Source organism: Drosophila gunungcola, assembly GCF_025200985.1.
Source record: "Drosophila gunungcola strain Sukarami chromosome 2R unlocalized genomic scaffold, Dgunungcola_SK_2 000011F, whole genome shotgun sequence".
NCBI classification, from domain to species: Eukaryota; Metazoa; Arthropoda; class Insecta; order Diptera; family Drosophilidae; genus Drosophila; species Drosophila gunungcola.
Window position 1 is genome coordinate 824,096 of NW_026453169.1, and position 24,161 is coordinate 848,256.

Consider the following 24,161-nt stretch of genomic DNA (forward strand, 5'->3'; position numbering starts at 1 on the left):
GAAATTAAAAATTATTTGCTTATAATAGAATTTAAAGTAACTTGTATAATTTAACAATATTTCTTTATTAATTTTGAGACTTTAAAATATAATCTAAAATTAGTATATAATAGCGTTACATCGGGAATGTATAGTTATTTTAAAGTGAAAATATGCTTTTTTTGAAATGTGGGTTAATCACCTCACAACTTTACATAAATGATGTTTTTTTTTCGCCATTTTTAAAAGTAAATGTTTCTTTCACCACTTAAATTATTTGAAAGATGAATAAAATTTACTAGTTTTAAATTTAAAAATTAAAGTTTTTTGTGCAACAGTTGTTTTACAGTTTTTTACTATTTTCCAAAAAACAATGAACAGATCTGACTGGGAAAAGGTTAAAACGGCAACACTAATTGAAACCGCCAGTCAATGCTAAACGATCTTTTGGGCGCTCCAACCCTAAAATCTTAAGCCGGGTTTTGTTATCGCATACTTTTCATGTCAACAAAAGAAAATTGGGCTTAGCTCCATGGTGCGTAAATACAGATCAATCCTAGCCATCTACTCATCCGACAATCCCTGCAGGTCGGCTTAACCCCCCTGATCGCATTGATCCTTGCGTGCCTGGGAAATGTCGCCATAGCAAAGTTACCCAACATCCTGCTGATCCTGAGCGACGATCAGGATGTGGAGCTGCGCGGAATGTTTCCCATGGAGCAGACGATCCAGCTGCTGGGCTACGGTGGCGCCCTGTTCCACAACGCCTTCACGCCCACACCCATCTGCTGTCCGGCTCGGACGAGTCTGCTTACGGGGATGTATGCGCACAACCACGGCACCCGGAACAATTCCGTGAGCGGTGGCTGCTACGGACCCACTGGAGGAGGGCACTGGAGCCCCGGGCTCTGCCGCACATCCTGCAGCAGAACGGATACAACACCTTCTTCGGCGGCAAGTACTTGAACGAGTACTGGGGCGCCGGCGATGTGCCCAAGGGTTGGAACCAGTTCTACGGCCTTCATGGCAACTCCCGGTACTACAATTATACGTTGCGTGAGAATTCCGGAAACGTGCACTACGAGTCAACCTATCTGACCGATCTGCTAAGGGATCGTGCCGTGGATTTCCTGAGAAACGCCACCCAATCTCAAGGAGCTGGTGAGGGACAGCCCTTCTTTGCCATGGTGGCTCCGCCGGCAGCCCATGCACCTTTCACTCCTGCTCCGCGACACGAGGGCGTCTTCTCCCACATAAAAGCCTTGCGAACGCCCAGCTTTAATGAGGTTCGACATGGGTAAGTTTGGACATTATAAACTGAAGTACTGTAGCACTAAAATAAATCACAGATAAACACTGGTTGGTTCGAGCATCCCGGCCGCTGTCCAATGAGACAATCGACACCATAGACAAGTATTTCCAAAAGCGTTGGGAGTCGCTGCTGGCGGTGGACGAGCTGGTGGCCACTTTGGTGGGCGTGCTAAACGAGACGCAATCGCTGGACAACACATACGTCGTTTACACCTCGGACAATGGCTACCATGTGGGACAGTTCGCCCAGCCATTTGACAAGCGACAGCCATACGAAACGGATATTGGCATACCGCTGCTAATCCGGGGACCTGGAATCGCACCCGAGAGCCATGTGGACACTGCCGTCAGCTTGGTGGACTTGGCACCCACCATATTGGCCTGGGCCAACGTCAGCACCCCCGCCTACATGGATGGACAATCGTTTCACGAGATTCTGCTGAGTAAAGAGCGAAGGATTCCGTTTTTCGAACGATCCCTGCTAATCGAATACTGGGGTGAGGGCAACGTGGCCACCTACAATCCCGAATGTCCCTGGGCGGAGCAGGATCGGCTGGCACAGTGCTCGCCGGAGGCGGAATGCCATTGCCAGGATTCGTGGAACAACACCTATGCCTGCCTGAGAAATATTCGCCATCGGGAGGATCGCGTTTACTGCGAGTTTCGCGACAATGAGGTAAATTAGTGGATACAAAATCACTTGGAGTATCTATATCTTGTCTTATATTTCAGAACTACTTGGAGGCCTACGATCTGCAGCTGGACCAGTTTCAAATGACAAACATAGCCTACGACCTGCTGCCCATCGAACGAGCTCTGTATTCGCTAAGGCTAAGGAATCTCACCCAGTGCTCTGGTCACTCCTGTTCTCTATAGACATATGCAACATGTGCAACATATTCACTCAAGGTGAAATCTACCCATAATTTAACCAAACTTGCAGTCACAAGTGCAGCCCAAACCAAACTCGTGTTCGCTAACGTATAAAGTTTTTTTTGGGATATTTTGTTGTATTTAGATATCATGTGATTTAACTAGCATATACATAGTATCAAATTGTTTATGTTACAAAGTCTAAATTATTTATTTATTTGGAACCTTTTCAGGAGTACTGAAAAAAAAAAACAATGAATACGTTAGTTAGGGTTAGACTGGTTGGATGAGCTAGAGTACTTACGCGCTGGGTACCTCTCCGTCCGGAAACGATGGCATTTCCATTGTTATCGAGGGTAACCGTACGTCCATCCGGACGCTTCCAAACCGACACGTTGCCATCCCAAACACCAGCCTGGTCGTCCCGGGCCACAAAGTTCATGCCCTGGACGCGGGCATCGTTGATTCCGCGACGGATACGGGGCTGAAACGTCTGCTCCTTCTCATCCAGAGTACTACGGCGGAATCGTTGAACGGAGAAGCCGCCGTTGCCAAAATCTACAGTGCGATCTGGGCGCTCAACATGGAATTGCGGACTGCGACGACTGCGTTGCACGTACACTCCACCGTTGCCAACCAGGACTGTGCGATCCGGACGGGAGACCACAAGCTGCGGACTGCGGCGAGTGCGTTGAATGTCCGATCTTTCAGAATTCCCGAAGCGATCCTCAAAGCGTGATAAAAACTTTCGGACTGCGACGGCCACGCTGTGGGTTTCCAGCAGCGCTGTAAGGGGCATTCCTGGCGTGAGGTTCCCAGATTCTGTGCTGAAAGGCTCGGACCACTAATGGAATGGGAAGCTAAAATCAAAAATATTCAATTTAATATTTCAATTTAATATTCAATATTTAAATCCTCAACTGTACCTGAGCCACCTGGATTCTTTCGGTTCACAAAAGTGTTTCCCAGCTCATCGGTGAACACATGCTCACCGCGTTGCGGAGAATTCTGGAACTGGCCACCCACTCCGGGCACTGTATAGGGCCTTCGTTTTGACCCCTTATATAGACTTGGTTGCCCGGGGTTCCAAAGACATGAGGACCATCGCGGCCGTCGTAGGTTTGTTGCGGCTCTGCAGCTGCAAGAATAATATTCATTTACTCTATTGAGCGATAGTTATTTATTTTAACTGCCTCACCGACGCAGAGAACGCCGCAAACAGCAAGTGCAATTAGTCCAAATCGATTTCATTGTGATCTGTTGTAAAGCCCAGCTTCAACTAACTGCAAGCTATTGGCTTCCAGTATTTATAGCTTGAAAAATACCTATCAAATTAGCATCTGGCTGGGCTTGTTTACAGCGACCGCTCAGAATTTTCCCAACGTCACAATCCGACCTGCCACTGGAGTGCGATCGGGAATTTCTGAAAAGATTGCCGCAGCCGACCGATTAAACATCTACATAATCTATCAAAGCAGTCTACCTATACCCTAGAAGTTATTGGAATATTTGATCGCTTATTCGGAAAAGCTGTAAAAACTAGTTTACTACCTGTAAACGATGCATTACTGTTGACAAATGGTCATTAGTTTATGACAAGAATAACAACTGCATGGGTATTTTTGACAGCTCGTTTTCAGTTTCATCGACTGGAATAAAACTGTCAAACTTTCTTTTCCACAAAATACTTGCATCTTGAGTATATTGCATTTGAACGAGAAGTTGTTTCTACAATGAAAATTAGCTATGAGAAACTATTTGTGGGGATTGCAAGAAATAAATTTATAGACCTTCTGCTCAAATTAAAAACATGCGTTGGACCGATTAATTAGTTTTAGATAAAAGCAAAATTGGCTTTCTTTCGCAAGGCTTCATATCATTTTTCAGTGAAAGTTAAATGTTGTTTGGCAATTGTTTTAATATCTTAATTTAAATTGTATTTTTTTGGTCTGTTAAAAAAAATAATAGTTTTACTGAATTTGAAATGGTGCAATTCAAATGCACATATATCATGTGCTACATTCTACAAAAGATCAAAAGAATAATTTTAATATTTAAGTTATAATTTATAAGTCATGTTTTTAAGCACTAGAACATTAATGTTTTTTCTAAGAATATTGATATAATTGTATTAGTTTATAAAATTAAATAAAATTAAGATAAGAACGAGCTCTATAATTCGATTTATTAGGTGCCAAAATAGGCTAGCAAAATTTTAAAAACTAAAAACAATGTTTTTTAACACTTATTAAAAATTAAATTGTATGATGTTTTTTTAAACCCTGTTTTTGCACCTAAAATTTCAGATAGTTTTTTCTGTGTATGTTCCCTCTGGCAGTCTGCCTTATCCAGAAGCCACTGTATTCCCCAGTCTGTTGGTGCGCCATTTAAATAGAGACTGCCACATGCATTGTCTTTGGCCGCACAGCCAAATTCGATTCGTTTGCCCTCATGTTTATTTAATCTGATCAATTGGCGCAGCGTGTCACATAAATTTGGACAATTTTAAGAATGCACAAAATACACAAAATTTGTCGGTTGTTTGTCTTGGGCTGCCCAGGATGCCCAGGATGCCCAGGATGGCCAGGATCTGGAGCTGGAGCTGGAGTGCCAGTGCCCCGGTCGGCGACAAATAGACGACACTTGTGACCAAGCCATTATATCTGCTGGCTTTTGGCCACGTCGGTGTCGATGCAACTCAACACCTTGACAAATGAAAAGAAATTGCTTGGCAAAGGAGAGGCCTGGTGTCCGGATGTTTCCGGTTGCACGTGCAGATGTCTCTATATCCCCTGTTTGACCCTCCATCCTTCGCCTTCGGGTACTTCTTCGACAACATACTTCAGTGCAATTGCATTTAAATCAGTTGGCCGTGTGCTCGTGCGTTGTTTTCCATCGAATCCTTGGAGTCCTTCCGTGTGCGCGGCATCCACATAAATTATGCAAAATTTTTCCCAGCCAGCGGTGGAGCAGTGTCTATGTGGCCTGTGCGCCATTTGTTCGTTCCGAGACCAATAAAATGAAGCATTTGAAGGTTGTAAATATGCTCCTGCCATTCGACGTTCAGTGTCTGCGGCTCGTAAACTGTCGGACAGTGTTTTGTCAGTAATTTTCTATTTGCCATCGCCACCGCTACCGCCGCCGCCGCCGCCGACGACGACGCCGCGTTGCGTTCGCTTAATGAATTGCTTGTGTGCGGTTTGTGTTGCATATGCATAACCGGCAAATTTGCTTATAGAAAATGCATTTAGCGCCCTTTTCATTTCGTTTTAGCCCAGAGCCACAGTCAAAGTTTCCTCTTTCATTGTCGCCGGGTAACATAATATTTTACTCAGGGATCGCAGCGAAAAACAGTGAAAAATTTGTTTGGCCAACGGAGGACGGATGGGCAGCTGTAAAATGGGAATAGGAAAAACAAACGGAATGGCTCGTGCCATGTCATGTTTTGTGATGCACGGGCACGGGTCGAAGGATGCGCCGGGTGTCCCTTTTTCGCCCCTTTGTCATGTCGCTCGGATGGCATCCCATCCTCGAACTCCTCCTTTGTGCACTCGCCGTGACAAGGCAAACGAATTGAGGCATAAGTAGGAATCGCTGTAATATTTCCAGGCAACATCCCGAGTTGCTGGCCAGCTCGACTGCGCCCCGTTGGCCATTGGTCCCGGGCCCGAGCCCGAAAAACTTTAAGCCAAGACAATGCGACATAATCGAAAAACAACAGACGGATGAGTTCGCGTGAATTATGCTGAAATTGTGGAGCCTTCGAGGAGTTGGGGCTGAAATGTTTACTTTTGATTGACTACGCGGTTTGATGAAGACGACTTTGGCTGGGATTACCAAGATCCATTTCAGCATAGCAGTGTTTACCATGTTTGAGGGCAAGACTGTGTTGAATAGAATAAAATAAATATAAACGTATAAATTTAGGCATAGACTGTAAACTATACGATCAGTAATTGGGATACTAAAATTTCAATAAAATAAATTAAAATTTTCATTTAACACACAACTTGTCAAAGCCAATTTAGTTTATTGTATTATTTTTCGAATTATTTTCGCTACTTAAATTATTTTAATGGGACTTTGATTTGATAATGTTCTTACTCAAATATTTATTTATAAAACAAGAAACATTTATAAAACTTAAAACATATCTATATTTAAAGGCATGCCTAATAAAACATTTTAAAGCATTCATTTTTAAGAACCAAAAAAAAATCGTTTAGAAATTCCTAAGAAACGAAACTGTTAAAAATACTTATAACACATTTTTCCTTAAAGTATTTAAAGGTTAAATGTGCCTTATAATACCTTCATTTTTTATTGTAAACATTCTATGGATTCAGATTCCCTAAATTAGCAACGTTTAAGCCAAATCGATTATAGTCCCAATCCGAAACCATATTTCAATTTGTTCACAGCCCAAGAGTATGCTACATTTTGCAGCCAGCTTGCCAGCGAGTGGCAATTGAAAACTGTTGCATACTTGGCAGCTGAACGGCGATGCACTACCTCCTCCTTCCTTTCGCCACCAAACAAACCCCCTTTGGGACATATAGGTATATGCGTTGGACTATTTATCAATTTATTACGCGCAAAAAGTTGCTTTGTCCAACTAAGCCAACTGTCGCTGCCATATATCGGTATCTGTTGTGTTTGTATCTGTATCTGTATCTGTATCTGTATCTGTATCTGTATCTGACATCGTTCAATGCTCATTGGGAATAAGCCAAGTGTGCGTGCCGCGCAAAATTAGCCGAGCACATATAGAAATCTGGCATCAGGTGGCCGGGGCTTTGTTAACGGATTTATGCAGCCATAATAAAACTTGCGCGTTGCAAATTGATTTATGGAAGAAGGAGCGCGCAAACAATTGCAGATACTATTGAAGCTCGTAGGGCCTGGAAAACTTTTAATTTTCTAAATGTATTCGCCGACAGAGAACTTGATGCCTTCGATACGCAACGCACATAAAGAAGAAAAGCAACGGTCGAAGAAGCAGCCGAGTAGGTGAGCAGCAGGAGGGGTGAATGGGGGCACACATCCGTCCCAGAGAGCCGAGTTGCAATTTAATGCCGAGGCCAACGTAAAAACTGGAAAATTATGACCAAAATGAGAATTTAATCGAAATACGTGAGTGGAAAAATGAAAATTTGACTGCAACTTGGGAACGCGTCTGACTGGCCGAAGACCAAAGCTTATTCACCTTTTTCCTCTTCTGTAAAAGCAGTACAGACAACGAAACCAGATCATAAGGTATTCGACATATCAACTTTATATTTATTTTCTTATAAATTTCAGATTTTTAACTTTTGTAGGAAATGCCAAATAATTCCATTTATATTTAATTAAAAATTCATTTATATTACAGCTATTCTCATAAATTAATTTGCTTTAATTGAAAAACAAAATTTTTGTTTTAAGTTTCTCTAAGCATATTTTTCAAACGAAACATACGCCACAAAGAATTCTTGATTAATAGTTCCCTACTTGGATATTAAAAATGTTGTTTAAAGGCAACACTGTGAATGAGTGATATCAATGCCTGTGCCTAATATATTTATTTTTAATCAAAAAATATTGAATTTAAACAATATATGGAAAGGGTTTATCAGCTGAGTTGAGGTTCTAGATTTTGTCACTGTCAAAAAATGACTTTAAAAAATATAACTATTGTTCCATGTGTACAAGTAGCAAGTAGGAAGGCAACAGGCGGTAGAAAGCAGCATAAAATACCCAGTGCAAGCTCATGCAACTTTTATCATGGCCACAAATGCTGCTGCTGCTGTTGGTAGCTGGTTGGCGGGTTTCTGGTTGCTGGAGCATCCTGGCATCATCATCAACACCGTCTTCACGCGTTGCCTTGAGGCCAACAGAGAAACCTCTAGGAAATAGCACAAATTAATGCCACCGCCACTGACTCTTGCTTTCTTTCCACCAGTACGTCTGTTCTTACCTCTAGTTCTACCTTCTGCTGCCAATCTAGTTGCAATCCTTTTGCCCGATTCCCATACGCAGGCAGACAGACAATTCTCAAATGAGTCAACAACAGTAAAATGGTTTATTTTATTACCAGGCAGCCACTTCTGCCGAGAGATTGGGCAGAGGAGCTGAATTCTGAGAGATTGTTTTTCTTAATGTAACTTTTACGTTAGTTTTAGTTAGTTAGTTGATATTTAATTAGTGGCTTATTTAACAGTGTATCCGAAAGTAAAATTCATCATTTTGTTTTAGCTCTCACTCTTTTTTAAAAAAAAACATTGTTGAGGAATAGGTTTATTAAGTCATAAGAATTATTATTCGAAATGGAATACACAACGTAGGTTGAATTAAAGGCAGCTTTTGAGTACCAAGAAAAAATATTTACAAAAACTATAATTTAAAAAAGTCCAAATAAAAAAAAAGTATTTGTGTGAAAGAGAAATAAGTAATACGTATAATACTTATTGTTGATAAGCCACTAAAATAAATAATTTTGTTATCTCTACCCAAAGTTAAAAGTGGAAATCCAATATATTTTAATTCAAATTCGTGGCACCCCTTTTATCTTACCAATCAAACCATTCAAATTGAGGTGGTGAACCATTTGGAGAATGTTTCGCTCGTGACCGATAATATGCAATGGTTGCATTTAGGCGCTTAATATTTAATTCCCCGTTGGCAACATCCGCTGCTAATTGCTTATAATTAACTAAATGACAGCCGGGTCACGGACGTGCCGGCAACTTCATCTGGAGCTCATAAAGCAATCACATGCACTTGCACAACTATAAAAACTTTCTGTCCGGACTGCCAGCTCTTTGCTCCTTGCTCATTGCTCCTTGATACTGACTTGGCCGCCCGAACATGTTTTCTTGTCCGTCTCTTCCGGCTGTCATGCCATTGCCATTAGCCTGGCCTTTACTGCTTTGCAACAATTCCGGTTGCGACTTCTTTCCTTGGGCTCGCATTTTTTTTTTCGGTCCGACTTTTGGCAATTTTCCATATGCAACACGCAACAGACGTTTTTATGTTTTCTGTGTGCGCCGCCCATAAAAAAGTAAACGAGCAGCATCCGAGGAGGCGACGAACGGTTCATGGTCACGGTCTCTGGAGCTTGAGATCCGGAAGGGATGACAATGCTACCCGGCGAGGCAGTGGAAGTCAATTATCGAATTAATTTAGTTGCCCAGTGTCCGGTAAATGAGCGGCAATGGTTGAATTTGCACTTCATGCACATCATAAATGCGGCAAAACGGCAACGACTAGAATCGGGGATTATGGGGATTACGGCCGGAGAGCGGGAGAGTTGGAGCGGAATTCAAATTGTTTTTACCAGCCAGCTTCGGCCTGATTGTGAAATTCTGCAATTAATTAAATTACCCGGCGAAATGAAATTTTTGTCGCTGCAAGCAACAGCTAGTCTCCCCCCGCGGCCATTTTCCCTGAATATAGGTATATATCCATGTCCAGCTCTCGTCCCCTTCCCCCCGCTGTGTAATTGATGCGTTAATCCGCATATTGACAGCGGTGGCTGCGGTGGCTTTATGGAAATATGTCCCCGGGCTCAGCCACATCGGTACTTCGCGGGTCTGTTGAAAGGATTTGCCCAGCCCATATCGCGCCACTGCTTCCTCCGTACGGCGTACTGTGTACTGTGTACTGTGTACTGCGTCCTGTCACTGCGACCGGCTAAGTAATTTAATTACAAGCCGCAAAATTATCGCTATATTGTTTATTGGCCAGCGGCGCTTGACGCATTTTGCGTGAGATTAATCCGACATTCTTTGGCGGTGAACTATTGGCTAATCTGTGGAGAGAATTTGCCGCAGTTTGTCAATACTGAAACCAGCTATTTTTGCTGGCAAAATCTAGTAATGCATGCGTATACGTAATATAAATATTGAATACTTTGAGGTCCCAAAAAGTCGTTTGAAAGGAAAAAAGTGAGCTTCCCAAATTAAAAAATGTCTCTAGCAATTGTTATTTGCTATTAAAAGTGTGTCATATGGTAAATAACAATATATTTTCTGTCCGAAAGTCCTTCTGATCTTTTCATTGAATACTTTTAGACACCTTTTAAAGACATTTCAAGACCCTAGTAATTTCTGTGGCATTTCTCTCTACTTCTATAAAAAAACCATATTAAAATCTCTTGTATATATATTTATATGTATTTTTGTTTACTCAAAATAAATATTATTCATAATTTAAGACTTTTCAAAAGCACATTCACAATAAATTCTTTAAAGATTAATTTCCTCTGAGGGTTTGCTAAGAAACCAAAATCAAATTTAAATGGAGTTATCACGTATATTCTAAACAATGAACTCTTTCAGTCAAAAGGAAAACTATAGTTTCCACTTATGATACAAATAAAAAGCCCGCCTTAACTTCGTTAGCAGCGTCTTTGGTTATAGAACCAAGGGAAAATGCCCACCCACCTCCCGCCCCCCCCATTCCCCTCGATAATTTTACAAACTAAACAACACACATTGCGTTTATTCATATTGCTTCATTGTGTTGTTCAGTGGATTAACAAGTGAGTGGATGGTGGATGGTAAAACTTTTAATCAAAAGCGAATGCGCTCTGTGCCCGCTAATTACATTAGTTCTGCCTGTGCTGCTGCTGGTGTTGATGTTGCCATTGCTCCTGGGTGGATGCTCTGGATGCCTGGATGCCTGGTTGCCACGATGCCACGATGCCTGGTTGCTGCAGTTGCTCCCACTGAATGTTTGATTATTTTCAATTATTTCGAGCGGCGCATTGTGCTGACTTTGGCATTGACAACATGCAGGATAACACACACACTCGCAGCGACAGAAGGAAATAGGAAATGTTATTGTCGCTGCGCATTCCCATTCCCATTCCCATTCCTATTCCCATTCCATTTCCATTTCCACTTCCATTGGCAAAAGTTTTGGTATAAAACAAAAATCTGATTTACATGGGCGAGGAAACAATATTCCCGCTGGGAGTGCAAGTGGTAGTGGGAGCTGGGTGGCGGTGGAATCATTTACCCCGTGTGCCAGGATCAGGATAGTGTATGTGTGTGTGTGCGTGTGGGCGGGCAACAAAGGACATCTCATGTTAAACAGCTGTCGGAAGCCGCCGGCGCAGTCGTCGTACGAATGCAAAAACTTGACACAATACAGCAGTTCTCTCTGGGCGGAATGAGGGGGCGTGTCACTTGGGGGGCGGGACGGGAGGGTGGGAGTTGGACTGGTGACATTGCGACTCTTATCGGGCCAAGTTGTCAAAGTTGTGCCGCAGACACCTGTTGCCACAGCGCCACAACGTAAAAGACTCGACTCCCAGCGCCCCGAAACCCCATAGAGTTCGAGTAGGTTGAGGCCAGCAATGGGGGAGCAAAATTTGTTGTTCCAGCCACACGCCAAATAATATTTAACAATGGTACATAAGTTTCCCTATTCAAGGACAAAGGCACCAGGGGTTTTGTTATGACATCATATTTTATATTTAAGGGATTTAATATATGAATTATTTAATTTTGAAGATATCGAAAAAAATATAATTTTATGTGTATGTTTATTTGTCGCATCATCAAATTTGTAGCGAGTTTCTAACATTCAAAGCTAACCAATTTTATACAAATAAATTTTAAAGGTCATAATATCTACGACCTTCCTCCAAGACTATATATTAAGTTTAGATTAAGTCAAGTCATGAATAAAAGATTTAAAATAAATATTGATTATGGCTTTCTTTTCTTTTCAATTGGTTGTTGAAATGCTGAATGGGCAGAATTACTTTTGAATTTTTCTTAAAATAAAAAAACAAAAAGAAAGAAGGCCGAGATAAAGAGTTTTTAATCGTACGGAAATCCTATTTTTATAGAAAACCAAATCCCCAATACGAGATGATTTTCCTCCAATTCTGGTGGGCGCTGATGGTGTTCAGTGGGCATGGTTCCTCCCAGCAGGTGTCCGGCGGAGACGGAAGGCGGGAGCAGGGGAACCCTTCGGTGGGCAGCGACAAGTTGCTCAGCTTCAGCCGGGCGGTGGAGCTGGCTCGTCCCGAGTTGCAGGAGCTCAAATCCTCCTATGGCGGACTGCAGGAGCAGGCCAATCCGCAGCAGCAGCAGCAGCAGTGTCGGGATCGACGCGACTCCATCGACGACATGCTGGCCAACTTTGCCCAGGACGCGGTCGGTGACGCCAAAGCAAAGGCCGAGGAGAAGGAGGAGGAGGAGGAGCATGTGCTGCAGGAGGCGGCGGACGCCTGGTTCCGCAACATCCAGGCGGACATGGCCAAGAGCCAAGAGAGTGCCAACCAGAAGCGTAGGGGCGGCAAGCAGCAGCGATCGCTGGCCAAGAAGATCATCGACCAGCATGCCCAGGCCATGGAGCGCACCGAGATGGGCAAGGTAAAGCTCAAGTACAAGGAAGTGGGCGACGATACCATAGTTCGCAAGTACCAGGTTTCTAAGAGCCCTTTGAATCCGCAGGACAGTGGTCTCACCCATCTGGACGTAAGATTGAAGCAGGTGCAGCAGATGCTAAGTGACCAGGAGAGTCTGGAGGCCATGAAGGCGGAGAAGTCCAAGGAGGTTCGCCAGAATGAGGCGGAAAGTAGTTGGGCTGAGAAGTTGCCAGAGTTTGGCGATGCCCCCATTCCGGATGGCGTCTACGAAAGTACCCTCAACCGCCTGGCCTTTCCCCATGCCACCTCCAATAAGCTGGCCCACGAGGCCAACTACAAGCTCTCCAAGATCGAACAGGAGGCCTCGGAGAAGGCCTCGAAGATCTCCAGACCTGGCCTCATTGCTGTAACTCCACTCAAGCAGCAGAAGCGCAGCTCTTGCACTGGCTTCAATCCCATGAACGAGATCAAGCTCAAGACCAGCAGTCGTTTGATGCTCAAGGGACTCGGACCCTCACTGCCCAGTAACGCCCTGTTGGACATCCATCGCCACCAACTGGTGGACAACATGATGCGGAGAAGGGAGCTGGAGGAGCAACAGCAACAGCAGCAGATGCAGCAACAGCAGCAGCAGCAGCAGCAGGAACAGTTTGAGACCAGTCAGGATAGCGAAGTTGAAGATCAGCGAATGGGCGGCAATAGCTTGATGACGCCGAACGAAAACTTGGATTACCTGCAGCCCGTCAATACTGGCATGGATATGAATCAAAATCAAATGATGGAGTTGCCCCAAAGTTACGACTATCGAGTGCCCCAGTACGATCGCTTTCACCCCCTCAATCAGCGACAAATGACTAATGTGCGGGATTACGAGAGGAGTAATCGCATGCCCATCGACTTGGAGCGGTTCAAAAGAGAACCACACTTGGATCCATCTCGTATGAAAACCAACGATTTATCGGACTTAGGAGCTGCATTACCTCTAGAAGATGAATCGTTACCCTCATCCAATGAAATTGAACAGGAGCCAAGCATTTCCGATCGTGAAATGGCTCTCAAAACTGGCTTGTTGGACATTAAGGAAGGAAAGGGGCATTCAAGCAAAGACATCAAGTTGGGGGACTTGACTGACGAAGTCAAGTTAGATGAGAAATCTTTGGCTAAGCCAGAAATTAAAATTGAAGCTGATACATCAATCGTTGAAGGCAATTTAGAGGATAAGTCAGAGACTAAAACAAAACGTGAAGCGAAGGAGGCTATAGGTGCTATGCAGCCCATTAAAGTGGAGGCTACTGCTAAAGCTGACACTTTAACTGCAGCAGAGGTCAAATCAGAGTTGCCTTTAAAAGGTGAAGCGAATGGCGAAGCTGAACTGGCCATAAGTACCGAAAGCAAAGACAATCTGGAGAGACGTGAAAGTCCTGAAGCCAACGAAGGCGCCGACAACCATGACGGCAACTCCGACGGCGATAAGGAGTGCAAATCCGAGGAGGGGGCCAAGCCGGAAACGGATGACAGCATTGTCAAAGTCAACATCAAGCTCAAGCTTCAGGAGCCAGCAGAGGAAAAATCAGAGTGCGAGGCAGCCAATAAAGTTGAGTCCAAGGAGGCGGCGGCATCAGCTCCGAAGGTAAATCCCGATGCGGTGGTCAAGCTATTGGCCAATGAGTTGTCGCTGGACAAGGATCGTGGCAAGCGGCAAACGAGGCTTCGTCGACTCCGCAGACAGAACAGAAGATCCAAGCGATCGTTGGAGGACAAAGAGCAGCAGCAGCAACCAGAACTCCGGCAACAATCAGAACAACATGTGGTTGCCAAGCGTTTCGTTCATCTACTGGATGATTTTGAAGACCACAATGGGAATCGTGTTCACTTTGGCACCTTGGGCAATGGCTTGCTCACACCAGATGCCGAGGATGCGGAAGGAAAGTCCTATCCAAGTCACCACGTGCTGGCACATTGTGATGACGATTCCCTGACGAATATCTACGATCCCACTAGGGATATGGTGCCCATGATGAATCAGCGACCCAATGCGCTATATCAAATGCAGCAACAGCAACCTCAGCAAGTGCAATTGCAACAGCAGCAACAACAGCAACTGCAGCAACTGCAGCAACCGCTGCAACAACAGCAGCAGCAGCCGCAGCAACAACAGAACCCAGTTCAGCAGCAACAGCCAGATCTAAACCGACAACGTCATCATTCCTCTAATTTTCAAGCCAGTTTTAATTTAACCCACTTTTTCAATGAGTTGCAAAAAATGCAGAATATGAAGACACCACAGCAGCAGGAGCCTGTGCCACAAACTCCAGTAGTTCAGCAACCATCGCCCGTACAGCAGCAATATCGACCGCAACAGCAGCAATATCCGCTGCAACAGCAACCATTGCAACAGCAACAACTGCCCGTACAACGAAATAACCAGCAATTGCCCATCAAGCCAGTGTCGCCACCAATAAAATCCTTTGGAGTTCATCGATATTTTGGACCCTTTTTCAACAAGCAAGTGAAAAGCGATCCCTATTTGGCGGCGATGGCAACCGCCACCACCATAGATCCCAGATGTGTGCCCATCACCACTACTTCACCTCTTCCTGCTGGGAATGTATCTACGGATTCGACTTTGCTTTTAAATTGCACAACTTCAGCGGCAACCACTTCCACTGGCACAGGCATCACCACTGCAGCCCCCAGCTCCACTTCATCGGAAGGTGTTTGCAATCAGCCGGGTGCCATGAAGCTCAACGTCTCCATCAATGCCAATGTATGCGGTGATCCGAAAACAAAACAGTTTTACGGCAATGGATCCATTAGCTTGCTACCAGCTTATAAGAGGCTGCATTCTGGATCAACTCACGATATCGATGATGGTCAACTTCATGGGAATGCTGCGCAATTGTATGATAACCTAGATGATTTGGGAGCCACGGAGGAAAGACATATTCGCGAGGTGGTTGAGGAGTCCACAGATAACAAAGGCGGGGAGTGGCAACCAAAAAAAGAAAAGGAAAAGTTGAGGAAGCAAGAAGGTCATCTGAAAAGGCCTTCCATGAAATGGAGCGGAAAGAGCCAGTCCAAAGATACTCCTCCAGAATCGCCCAAAGGGACTGCGAAAGTAGATCCAAAAGAAACACCTAGAGTGGCGTCTAAGGAACGATTTGAAGCAACAGGCCAGTGGTGAGTTGTAACGATTTCATGAGTTAAGCTTAGCAAGTTATACACAAATGTCCTTGAGACAAAGAAAACTAATACAAATGTATAACAACGCTAAAATTCAAAATAGCATTTAGAGTTGTTGAAGCTCATGTTTCCAAAATTTTGTATAGATGGCTCACATTAAAATCAAGAAATTTAGTTGTGTGAGTGTAATTTTATTATTACCATAACCTTTTCTTAAATTTGTGTTCTGATTATCATACATTTTTTGAGCCTGTATTGCTATGTCATTGAGGTATTTTATATGAGCTAGCATAAAAAACTTAAACAAAAAATTAATTGTCATAGAAACTAAGCAATTGGTACATGAATTTTAAACTATTGCGTATAAACAATTTCTCAATAAGATGAGTATTAAATTAATAACACGAAAGGATCAAAATAAAGCTTATGTGGTTTAAAAATAAGACCGTAGCGTACAGCCTTTAACTTTTGGGTATAGAAATGAAACTAAAAAATATAGGGGCTTTATAGTATTGAATTAATACTTATACTTTAATACTGTAGAAGTTTAATTTCAAGAAGTGTGTCTTATTAAAACAGAACCTTTCGTTTTTTTGTGTTTGGTGTAGTTCACAATAATAAAAGACTGTGCTTAGAAGATAACTCCTCGTTGTTAACTGATTTCTTTCCGATAGCAATCGACCCCGAACAGAAAACGTTGAGAACCTGTCGAATAGCTACGAGAAGCTGATCACGGGCAAGATTTCCGGTGACATTGTGTCGGCCGTCTTCGAGGCGGTTGGTAATGATCCGGGCATGGATCGGCTGTTGGCCGTTCTGGAGCGGAATCGCAAGTGCTCGCAGAAGCAGCCCAAGAACTTCTACCAGATCCGGAACGACAAGAGCGAGAACTATCTCCGCCAGACGGAGGAAATGGTGCGGGACACGATGCAGGCCATCAGTATATTATTGACCAGCAGGTGCGCCGACGTGCCTACATTCCCCTGCGCCCGGATCTCCAGGAGTTCTACGACCTGATTCTCAAGACGTCGACTGAGGAGCAGAAGATTCGCGAGAAGAGGCAGAGCGCACTTCGTGTCCTGGCCGAGGACTTTAGCCAGGATGTGCGTCTGCTCGACTCCAGTAAAATCAACCAAAAGTCGCGGATCGTCAAGAAGCTGCTGCGCCAGTACGAGGATATGCCGATGGAGGATCAGCAGTCTGCAGCCGGAGTGCGCGACGAGCTGCTCCTGGATCTCGTGTACCTCAGGAAGTTGTCCGATTCCGCGGAGCGCCATCAACGGAATGCTCGCCTGCAGGAGGTCCTGAAGCAGGCCAGTCTGGATGAGGTCCTGGAGAAGCGCATGTCCGCCGAGTACTCGCCGCGCTTCATCAAACTCCTGAAGACAGCGGAACTCTTGAAGGAGGCTGGCGAACAGCAGGCCAAGGCCTTTGTGGGTCTTTAATTTGCAGATTTCTTTTGATTTTCTTTCCTTTGATTATTGTTTAGTTAGCTTTCTTCTGTATTTATGTTTATTTTAAATTAAAATTCGCTTTGCTTAATTTTAATCAAATTTGTTGTACCAAAATTAGTGTCTATTAATCTTAACTTTTCAGAAAACTATATCATTTTACAACAAATAAATTTATTTATTGTAAACTTGAATAAAAAAATATGATTAATGACTATCATTCGTAATTAAATTATGTAAGAAATTAATTCCAGTACAACTGTTTTGTTTAATAATTATTAATCTAAACTTTTCAGAAAATTTAAAACATTTTACAATTATTAATTTATAACCAACAATTTTTAATGGCTAACATTCTGTGATTAAATTAGTGAAGAAATTAATTCGAGTACAACAGTTTTATTTAATAATGTTATATTTTAATTTAATAAATCTAGCAAATTTAATATATAAAATACAAAAATATTCCAAAAAAGATTAAGAGCCTGATGTTTTCTTAGGACATTTGCTGCCTTTGCTATCTTCTTAGTTTCAATTTTCAACCAAAGTAATGCGAGAGACCCAGATTAGCGCCCAGATCGCGTTGCCCCTGGAGGGGTCCACTCAGCCACTGGGAGGCCGTGCTGCCGAGATCGATCCTCGTGCTGCGATCCTGTGACTGCCAGAGATTGGCCCGTCCTGCCAGCTCCAGCTGCTTGCCCAGACCGGGAATGTTGGAGTGCGTTAGCGTGGCACCGTGCCCATTGATGTGCGAGTAGTCCAGGGCAGCTCCATTGCGGTCGAACTTCAGTCCGTTGGCCAATTGGTTCTGCGAGGCGAAGGCCTTTGCATCCAGATTGTGGACTCCGTCGTTGAACAGATTGGCGGTGGCCGTCTGCTGGAAGCTGTCCTCGCACTCCGGGCGTATGCGTCTTTGTCAGGTCAATGCCGTGGCCATTGCTGAGCGAGGGGAATAATACTGGTTAGTATACGATAGTATGGTGGCCAGCAACAACAGCAGTTAACTCACTTATTGTAGGCCAATGTAGCACCACTGGTTACGGGAGTGGAGACCGGCTTGGTTTGAGTGTTGCCGGCAGCAAACACCTGTCCAATCACATTGTGCTCCGGAGTGCCTATCGCCTTGGTTAGATCCAGTCGGGCATCTGCTCCTCCATTGGGATTGGAGGCCACTGAGCCACCCAACACCTGACGACGCGTCCTATAGATTCTAGGTGGCGTCGGTGGTGGGGGATAGTAGATCAGTGGTTGGGTCAGCGGACGCTGAGGCATCGCCGCCGCAAAAACACCAAGAACGCCAATGGCCACCACAATTAGGAAAACTAGTTTGCTCATCTTGCTTAGTTGATCTGCTGCTTATTGATCTGCTTAGTGATCTGAGTGCTGACTGTTGACTGTCGATGCTGAAATCTGATCGCCACTCATTATATAGCCAGCGATCTCAGAACGTGTGCTTCCCGCAGAAACAACCGCCTGTGAACTACCTACATCTATATAGATGCTTTGTGCCTTATCAGTAAACTGAGCGGTGTTTCGCCATGGAGTCCCCGAACGACCAGGTGGTTTACCCTGTCTGATAAGGGGTGTGACAAAATCCCCTGCAATTGACTGGCCGCTGGTTTTTGAGCTCTTTCAATGACTTTGAGGGGAATTTTCGGAGAACTCATAAGTAGATTTTTAAATAAAATAAAATAAAACATAAAGGTAGTATTTCATTATCAAAAATAAAATATTATAATTTTCAATAGAAATTACTTAGTTTAAATCTGCCCGCATATTTTTGGGATTTTAATATTTGCTTTCAAAAAATTTACAATTTTTTTAACGGAGTTTTCAGAAGAATAGAGGAATCGAATTCCGCAGAAATCTTGTCTAAATAAATTTGGTGCCAGATTTTGAGAGGTATATCTAAAACACTTACACGTAATGTAATACATGTTAGTGAATATACACTCATTATTGTACAAAAATAAACTAAAATTTGTTTCAATCAGTTTTTTCTTAAAACTTTTAAGTGGTGATATCGCTTTGTCATAAATTTCAAGCCAAATTCTTTGTTTACTAGAAGAAAACATGATTATGCTATAAAAAAAAATATATTTTTAACCATGTAAGCCAGTAACATAAAATAACAGATTTACGATACTATTTCTTTAATAACGCCACAAATTTCACAGTTAACCTTTTGTAATTTAATGACAGTTTGTCCCTTTTTTTATTTAGTACCTGGGAAAACTTTTTTTTACACTCAACATATATCCCTGGTTGTTAACTATAACGCTTAGTAGAGAAATAAATTCATTCAGTACGAAATGCAAGTGCCACTACTGCACCGGAGCAACCAGATGGCTCTTCTAAAGAAGCAGATCCGTCGGAAGGCCAGGGAGTTGCGCCAGCGAAAGCGTCGAGCCCGTCGTCGTCTGGAGGTGATGTGCCGGATTCGTGACCAACTGCTCCAGAGGATGCGGGAATCCATAGGCCTGCGGCAGCGGGACGCGGAGCTGGAGAGACGGGAGCGGGCGAGGAGGGCAGTGGGCGGAATGCTGGCCATGTACAAGCACTGGCTGGGCAATTGGTCCCGAGCCTTGAGGCTACAGAATCGGCTCATTCGACAGCAGGAGCAGTTGAAAAAGAGGCTCCATCGCAGGCTGCACCACCTGCGGAAACGGCTGAAGAAACGACGCAATCCACAACGACTGGTGGACAAGTGCTTTAGCAGGCTGGCCAAGGCCATAAGAAAGTGGCAGAACAGTCCACAATACCATCAGTTCATTGAGGGTCAAGATCAAATCTGGGAGGCAGAGGCCCAGGAGGTAAGAAAGTATCTATCGGATATCCGTGGCAAGCGGCGACGAAAGCATCGTCGCACTAGGGCTAGTCAGGATAACGACATAGAAGACTTTGCTACTTTCTGGAACAATGAGGTGCTGCGCAAAAACACCAAAGCCAAGGAACGAACGAAGCCAGAAAGTCCAGAATTTAAGGAGGAGCTAAAACATACACCTTATAAAATTCCCAAAGCCATAAGATTCAAAAAGAAACCCAAGCCAAAAACTATGTATATAAGTTTGGACGAACTCCTAATTCAAAAGGAACTTAAAAGAAAAATGAAAAAGATTCGAAGACAAAGAAAACCAGATCCCACTAAGCCGTCTTTCGATGAACTTAAGTTGTTGGTAAAAGAACTAATTGAATTCCATTCGCCAAAGAAAGAGAAACGTGCTTCTGGAAAGTCTAACACGAGTCAAAAAGCCCCTAAAAAAAAACACAGAAATATAAAGAGGTCATCGTTTATGTCGGATATATCAATCTTTCCAGAATCGCCAGTTCCTCAACCACAATTTCAAAGAAAGGCCAAAAAAGCAGATCCCTTAAATCTGAAGAAAGTGTTAAGAATGGACGATGCACCACAGCCGAAGGTTCTTAAAACAAAATTATTAAGTGCAAAAAAATCTCGAAATTATAAGTTATGGAAGCGTAAAAATAAGTACGTGGATTTGGTTATAAGGGATGAGCTGAGAGCACTGTTTGACCAAAATAAGCATGTTAAGCATCGCAAGCGGACGCATTCCCATCATGGCAAAATTGTGGCAGTTGCCACAGGATCAGAACAGTTTAAGAAAAGGTCTTCCTGGAAAGGAAGAGGTAAAAAAAGAGGGGCAGAACCTAAGAAAAAGAGCTCCTATGGCAAACAAAGAACTTTGGTCCATCGTTTGCTTAGTGATCTATCAACGATCATCAAACACCGCAGGCACAGAAAAAAGCACGCACACAGTATGAGAGGCTTCAGTAGTAGTTCAAGTGGTTCAATAATATCCAAAGAGGTCTTGATTGATAAAACATCTCGCCATTCAGATGCCGCCACTGATGTAATGGTGCGCAGACTTAAGAAGCGACCCAGACCAGAGGCCGAAAATAGCGTAACCCAAATAGCTGAAGCCAGGGATAGCGTTACTTCATTGAGTGAATCGCTGAATAAAATCATTATGGCCAACCGACCGCGGAAAAGTATGCGTAAATCTTTTCGTGGGCCACTCATAATGCCCAAAAAGATAGTTATTGCACCGTCAAAAGGTCAGAACGAAAGCCACTATCAGTCTCTCAAGAGGAACATGATGTACATTCCCACCAGTGTTTCGCAGCCGGTGCGGCCCAGAAAATGGAAAAGTTTCTCCAGTCGTAAGTCCATAAGCGTTCCCCTGCTGACCATTCAGAGGGAATCGAAGCCATTTCGTCAAAAAGAGCGTTTCCGATACCATCCTGTCCAGGATGAAGACAGCGAGCGGCCTAATAATTGGGGGAAATATTCAAGACTTGGGTCGAACTATCGACAATAGCGTTCCCCAGACAAGCATTCAAATTGATGAAAATCGAAATAGATCTGTGACTCTCGTTCCCGCCGATTCGGCTGGCTACTCCAGTCCCAGCTCTGTTTCCAAGACAAGGCTCCAGCAGTTACGCGAATTCCACTACGAGGCCCTGCCGGAAGAACTTGATAAGATGGATCCAACCCAACTACGCGAATACTACGACCGAATCGTACGGGCTTCGGAGGAAGTTCACTCTGCTGAGGCTACTGAGCGTAGGGGCCATTCCGAGGCTAGGTCGACTGGCCCTGGCAGATTCCTCATTCGAGATCTGGAATCGGATGCTAAGCACAAGCCCCTGCAGATGTTCCTCAGGGACGTCATTGAGAAGAACAATTTCATTGATTATGTGGCCGATGTCAAGGGCTTCATGCTGATGGTGGGCAGACACCCAATGTGGGACAGCCTGCAGCTTCTCCACGATGAACTAAAGCGTACGGGCTTCAGTAAGGACGAGGTTAAGCAGATGCTCTCCGCCAGGTATCTGGAGTATCTCAATGGCGTTGCGACCGAAATGCATTTCGCAAAGATAGAGCCGCCCCGAGATTTCTTTCACAATCTTGTGGACACCGAGCCTGTGCAGCCACCTGCAAGAATGTGGAGTCAGGCGGACAGACCGATGGCCAAGAGCTTTAGGGACAGCCAGCGGCACAGCACACGGCTCAGCACACGGCTCATTCCGTTCGGAAAGCGGGGCACCAGGAGTGCCACGCCCTATAGCCACCGCAGCTCACAGGAGGCGAGACTGGACGGCACGCTGTACAAGAAGCTCATCGAGCAGGAGTTGAAGGCGGCGGCGCTGGAGCGCGAGGATCGCAAGCGGCGCTTGTTTCCAACATTTAGCCGCATTTTCGGCACCTACGGATCGTCCGTCAGCCTTGTGCCCAGCTTGGACATGGCGCCCAGTGAGGAGCAGGACCTGCGCGACTCTGAGATGCGGTACTCCCTGCAGAACCTCAGGTCCGTGTTGAACGAACACAAAAAGATGTTCAAGGTGCGTAAAATGTCCATAAAAAAAAATTTTTATTTTGTGGAGTTACTTCTCAGAACTTAACTACTTAATCATTCATTTTTAGCTTGCTTTCTAAATTTGTTATATAACAAAGAAATAAATTGCAATCACCGAGAGCTATTGCTAAAGGAAACCAACATGATTTATAAACTTTTTTTCACCTTCAGGCTTTTAACCGCAGACGGTTTACGGAGGAGATAGTCCAGAAAGAGTTGGAGGGAATGCGGGAGGAAATGCTATCTACAACACAATTCAGGCGACCCAAAGAAAAACCCACGACGTTTACGTTAAAGAAAAGGAAGCGAAAACTGCGGCCCATCGAGGATCTGTACTACGCACCGCGGAAGACGTGTCGCATGCAGAAGTTTACCGAGGGCTCGGAGTGTTCGGACTGCGAGTGCAATGAAGAGCAATCCGGGAACTCGATGGTCCTCGAGAAGTGCCCAAGATGTGGGGTCAAAGTGCCGGTGCCGGCAGCCACTCCATCCTTCCACTACATCTCTCCCACATCCAGCAGCGAAGTCCTGTCCAGTGGTTCCATAGAAGCCTGTGCCAAGAATGAGCTGTTAGCCGGTACCCTTGCCGATATCTGCACACGATGTGGCTATATTCATGACAAAGGTGATCCCTGCTCACAGTTGCCCCAAAATACGCGTAATAGTAAGCTACTGAAGCGCATTAAAGATAGTCTACGTACTGCGCCGGAATGTCCTGCCTTCTGCTCGCCCCGCGGGATCCTCAAGAAACCGAGAAATTTTGATCCTTAGAAGGGATTGAAGAGCGGCAGCTGCAGCAGCTTGGGGCACTTGCAGCCATCAAGTGTGCAACCAAACTCCGGAATTGTACGGATATGAACACCAAATCAGCCGGCTGAGGCGAATGAAACATTTGGTTTAAGTGCAAAATAAATTCAAGTAATGAGTTTGCCTCTGTCTGTGGGTGTGCCTGTGTTGTTAAATGCTTTGCCAAGTTTCATAAAATATGCAAGGACTTTTCCACAAACACACACACCCACACACACACACCCACAAACACAGGCAAGCACATGCGATGCACTCACGTACAGGGAAAATGTCTGCGGGCTTTTAATACACTTGCTGCTGGCTCCTCCGAATCCTGTTCCTGCTACTGCTACTCCGGTTCCTGTTTCTGCCCACAGCTTTGGGCGTATGCAACGAATTTTCATCCTGCCTTCTTTTTTCGGCCAAGTTTTTAAGTCGAGCCATTGCTGTAATGGAATTTTATTGCATACTCGCATTCTGTTTGCGCAAGCGAAACATGTTTCAGACATTTTCATAAATGGAAACGCTAAAGCAGTCAAACGCTTATTGGCCGAAGATCGGGTACGCTTAACAGAGATCTTGAAATCGGACATTTGCCATCTATTTAAAAATAATTTCAGCTTAAAATCCCATTCTGACAAGTCACTTTTGAGCGTAAAGATCCAGTTTTAAGTCCGTAAACAAATACATATCTCATAGAGGTATCAAATAAATAAAGGTTTAAGAATTTTGTTTAGCTTCAACATGTCTTGATAGCGGTAATATCCGAGATTTCATTCATTTTTATAACTATAAATTAAAAAAATTTAAACCCGCAAACGCAAAACGTTTATAAAACTG

General features: G+C 44.1%; 5 protein-coding genes across 5 annotated transcripts; 3 read left to right on the forward strand and 2 right to left on the reverse strand.

Moving 5' to 3' along the window:
- Nucleotides 1–352: 352 nt before the first annotated feature.
- LOC128255524 (N-acetylglucosamine-6-sulfatase) lies at nt 353–2,362 on the forward strand. The gene is given in 6 exon segments (XM_052985178.1): nt 353–376; nt 455–514; nt 568–853; nt 856–1,273; nt 1,327–1,966; nt 2,023–2,362. Coding segments are annotated over 6 exon segments (1,572 nt in total). The 3' UTR covers nt 2,167–2,362.
- On the reverse strand, nt 2,275–11,159 carry LOC128255525 (baramicin A1). The gene is given in 9 exon segments (XM_052985179.1): nt 2,275–2,401; nt 2,468–2,861; nt 2,863–2,948; nt 2,950–3,023; nt 3,090–3,206; nt 3,209–3,301; nt 3,362–3,404; nt 3,406–3,420; nt 11,091–11,159. Coding segments are annotated over 9 exon segments (900 nt in total). The 3' UTR covers nt 2,275–2,392.
- An 803-nt stretch (nt 11,160–11,962) lies between these two features.
- On the forward strand, nt 11,963–17,231 carry LOC128255536 (uncharacterized). The gene is given in 3 exon segments (XM_052985191.1): nt 11,963–15,706; nt 16,384–16,649; nt 16,652–17,231. Coding segments are annotated over 3 exon segments (4,452 nt in total). The 5' UTR covers nt 11,963–12,023; the 3' UTR covers nt 17,155–17,231.
- Nucleotides 17,232–17,614: 383 nt separating this feature from the next.
- On the reverse strand, nt 17,615–18,571 carry LOC128255561 (attacin-C). Its single transcript, XM_052985225.1, is given in 3 exon segments — nt 17,615–18,049; nt 18,051–18,099; nt 18,170–18,571. Coding segments are annotated over 3 exon segments (726 nt in total). The 5' UTR covers nt 18,496–18,571; the 3' UTR covers nt 17,615–17,698.
- A 789-nt stretch (nt 18,572–19,360) lies between these two features.
- On the forward strand, nt 19,361–23,903 carry LOC128255572 (uncharacterized). Its single transcript, XM_052985237.1, is given in 3 exon segments — nt 19,361–21,471; nt 21,473–22,521; nt 22,707–23,903. Coding segments are annotated over 3 exon segments (3,648 nt in total). The 5' UTR covers nt 19,361–19,472; the 3' UTR covers nt 23,307–23,903.
- Nucleotides 23,904–24,161: the final 258 nt, after the last annotated feature.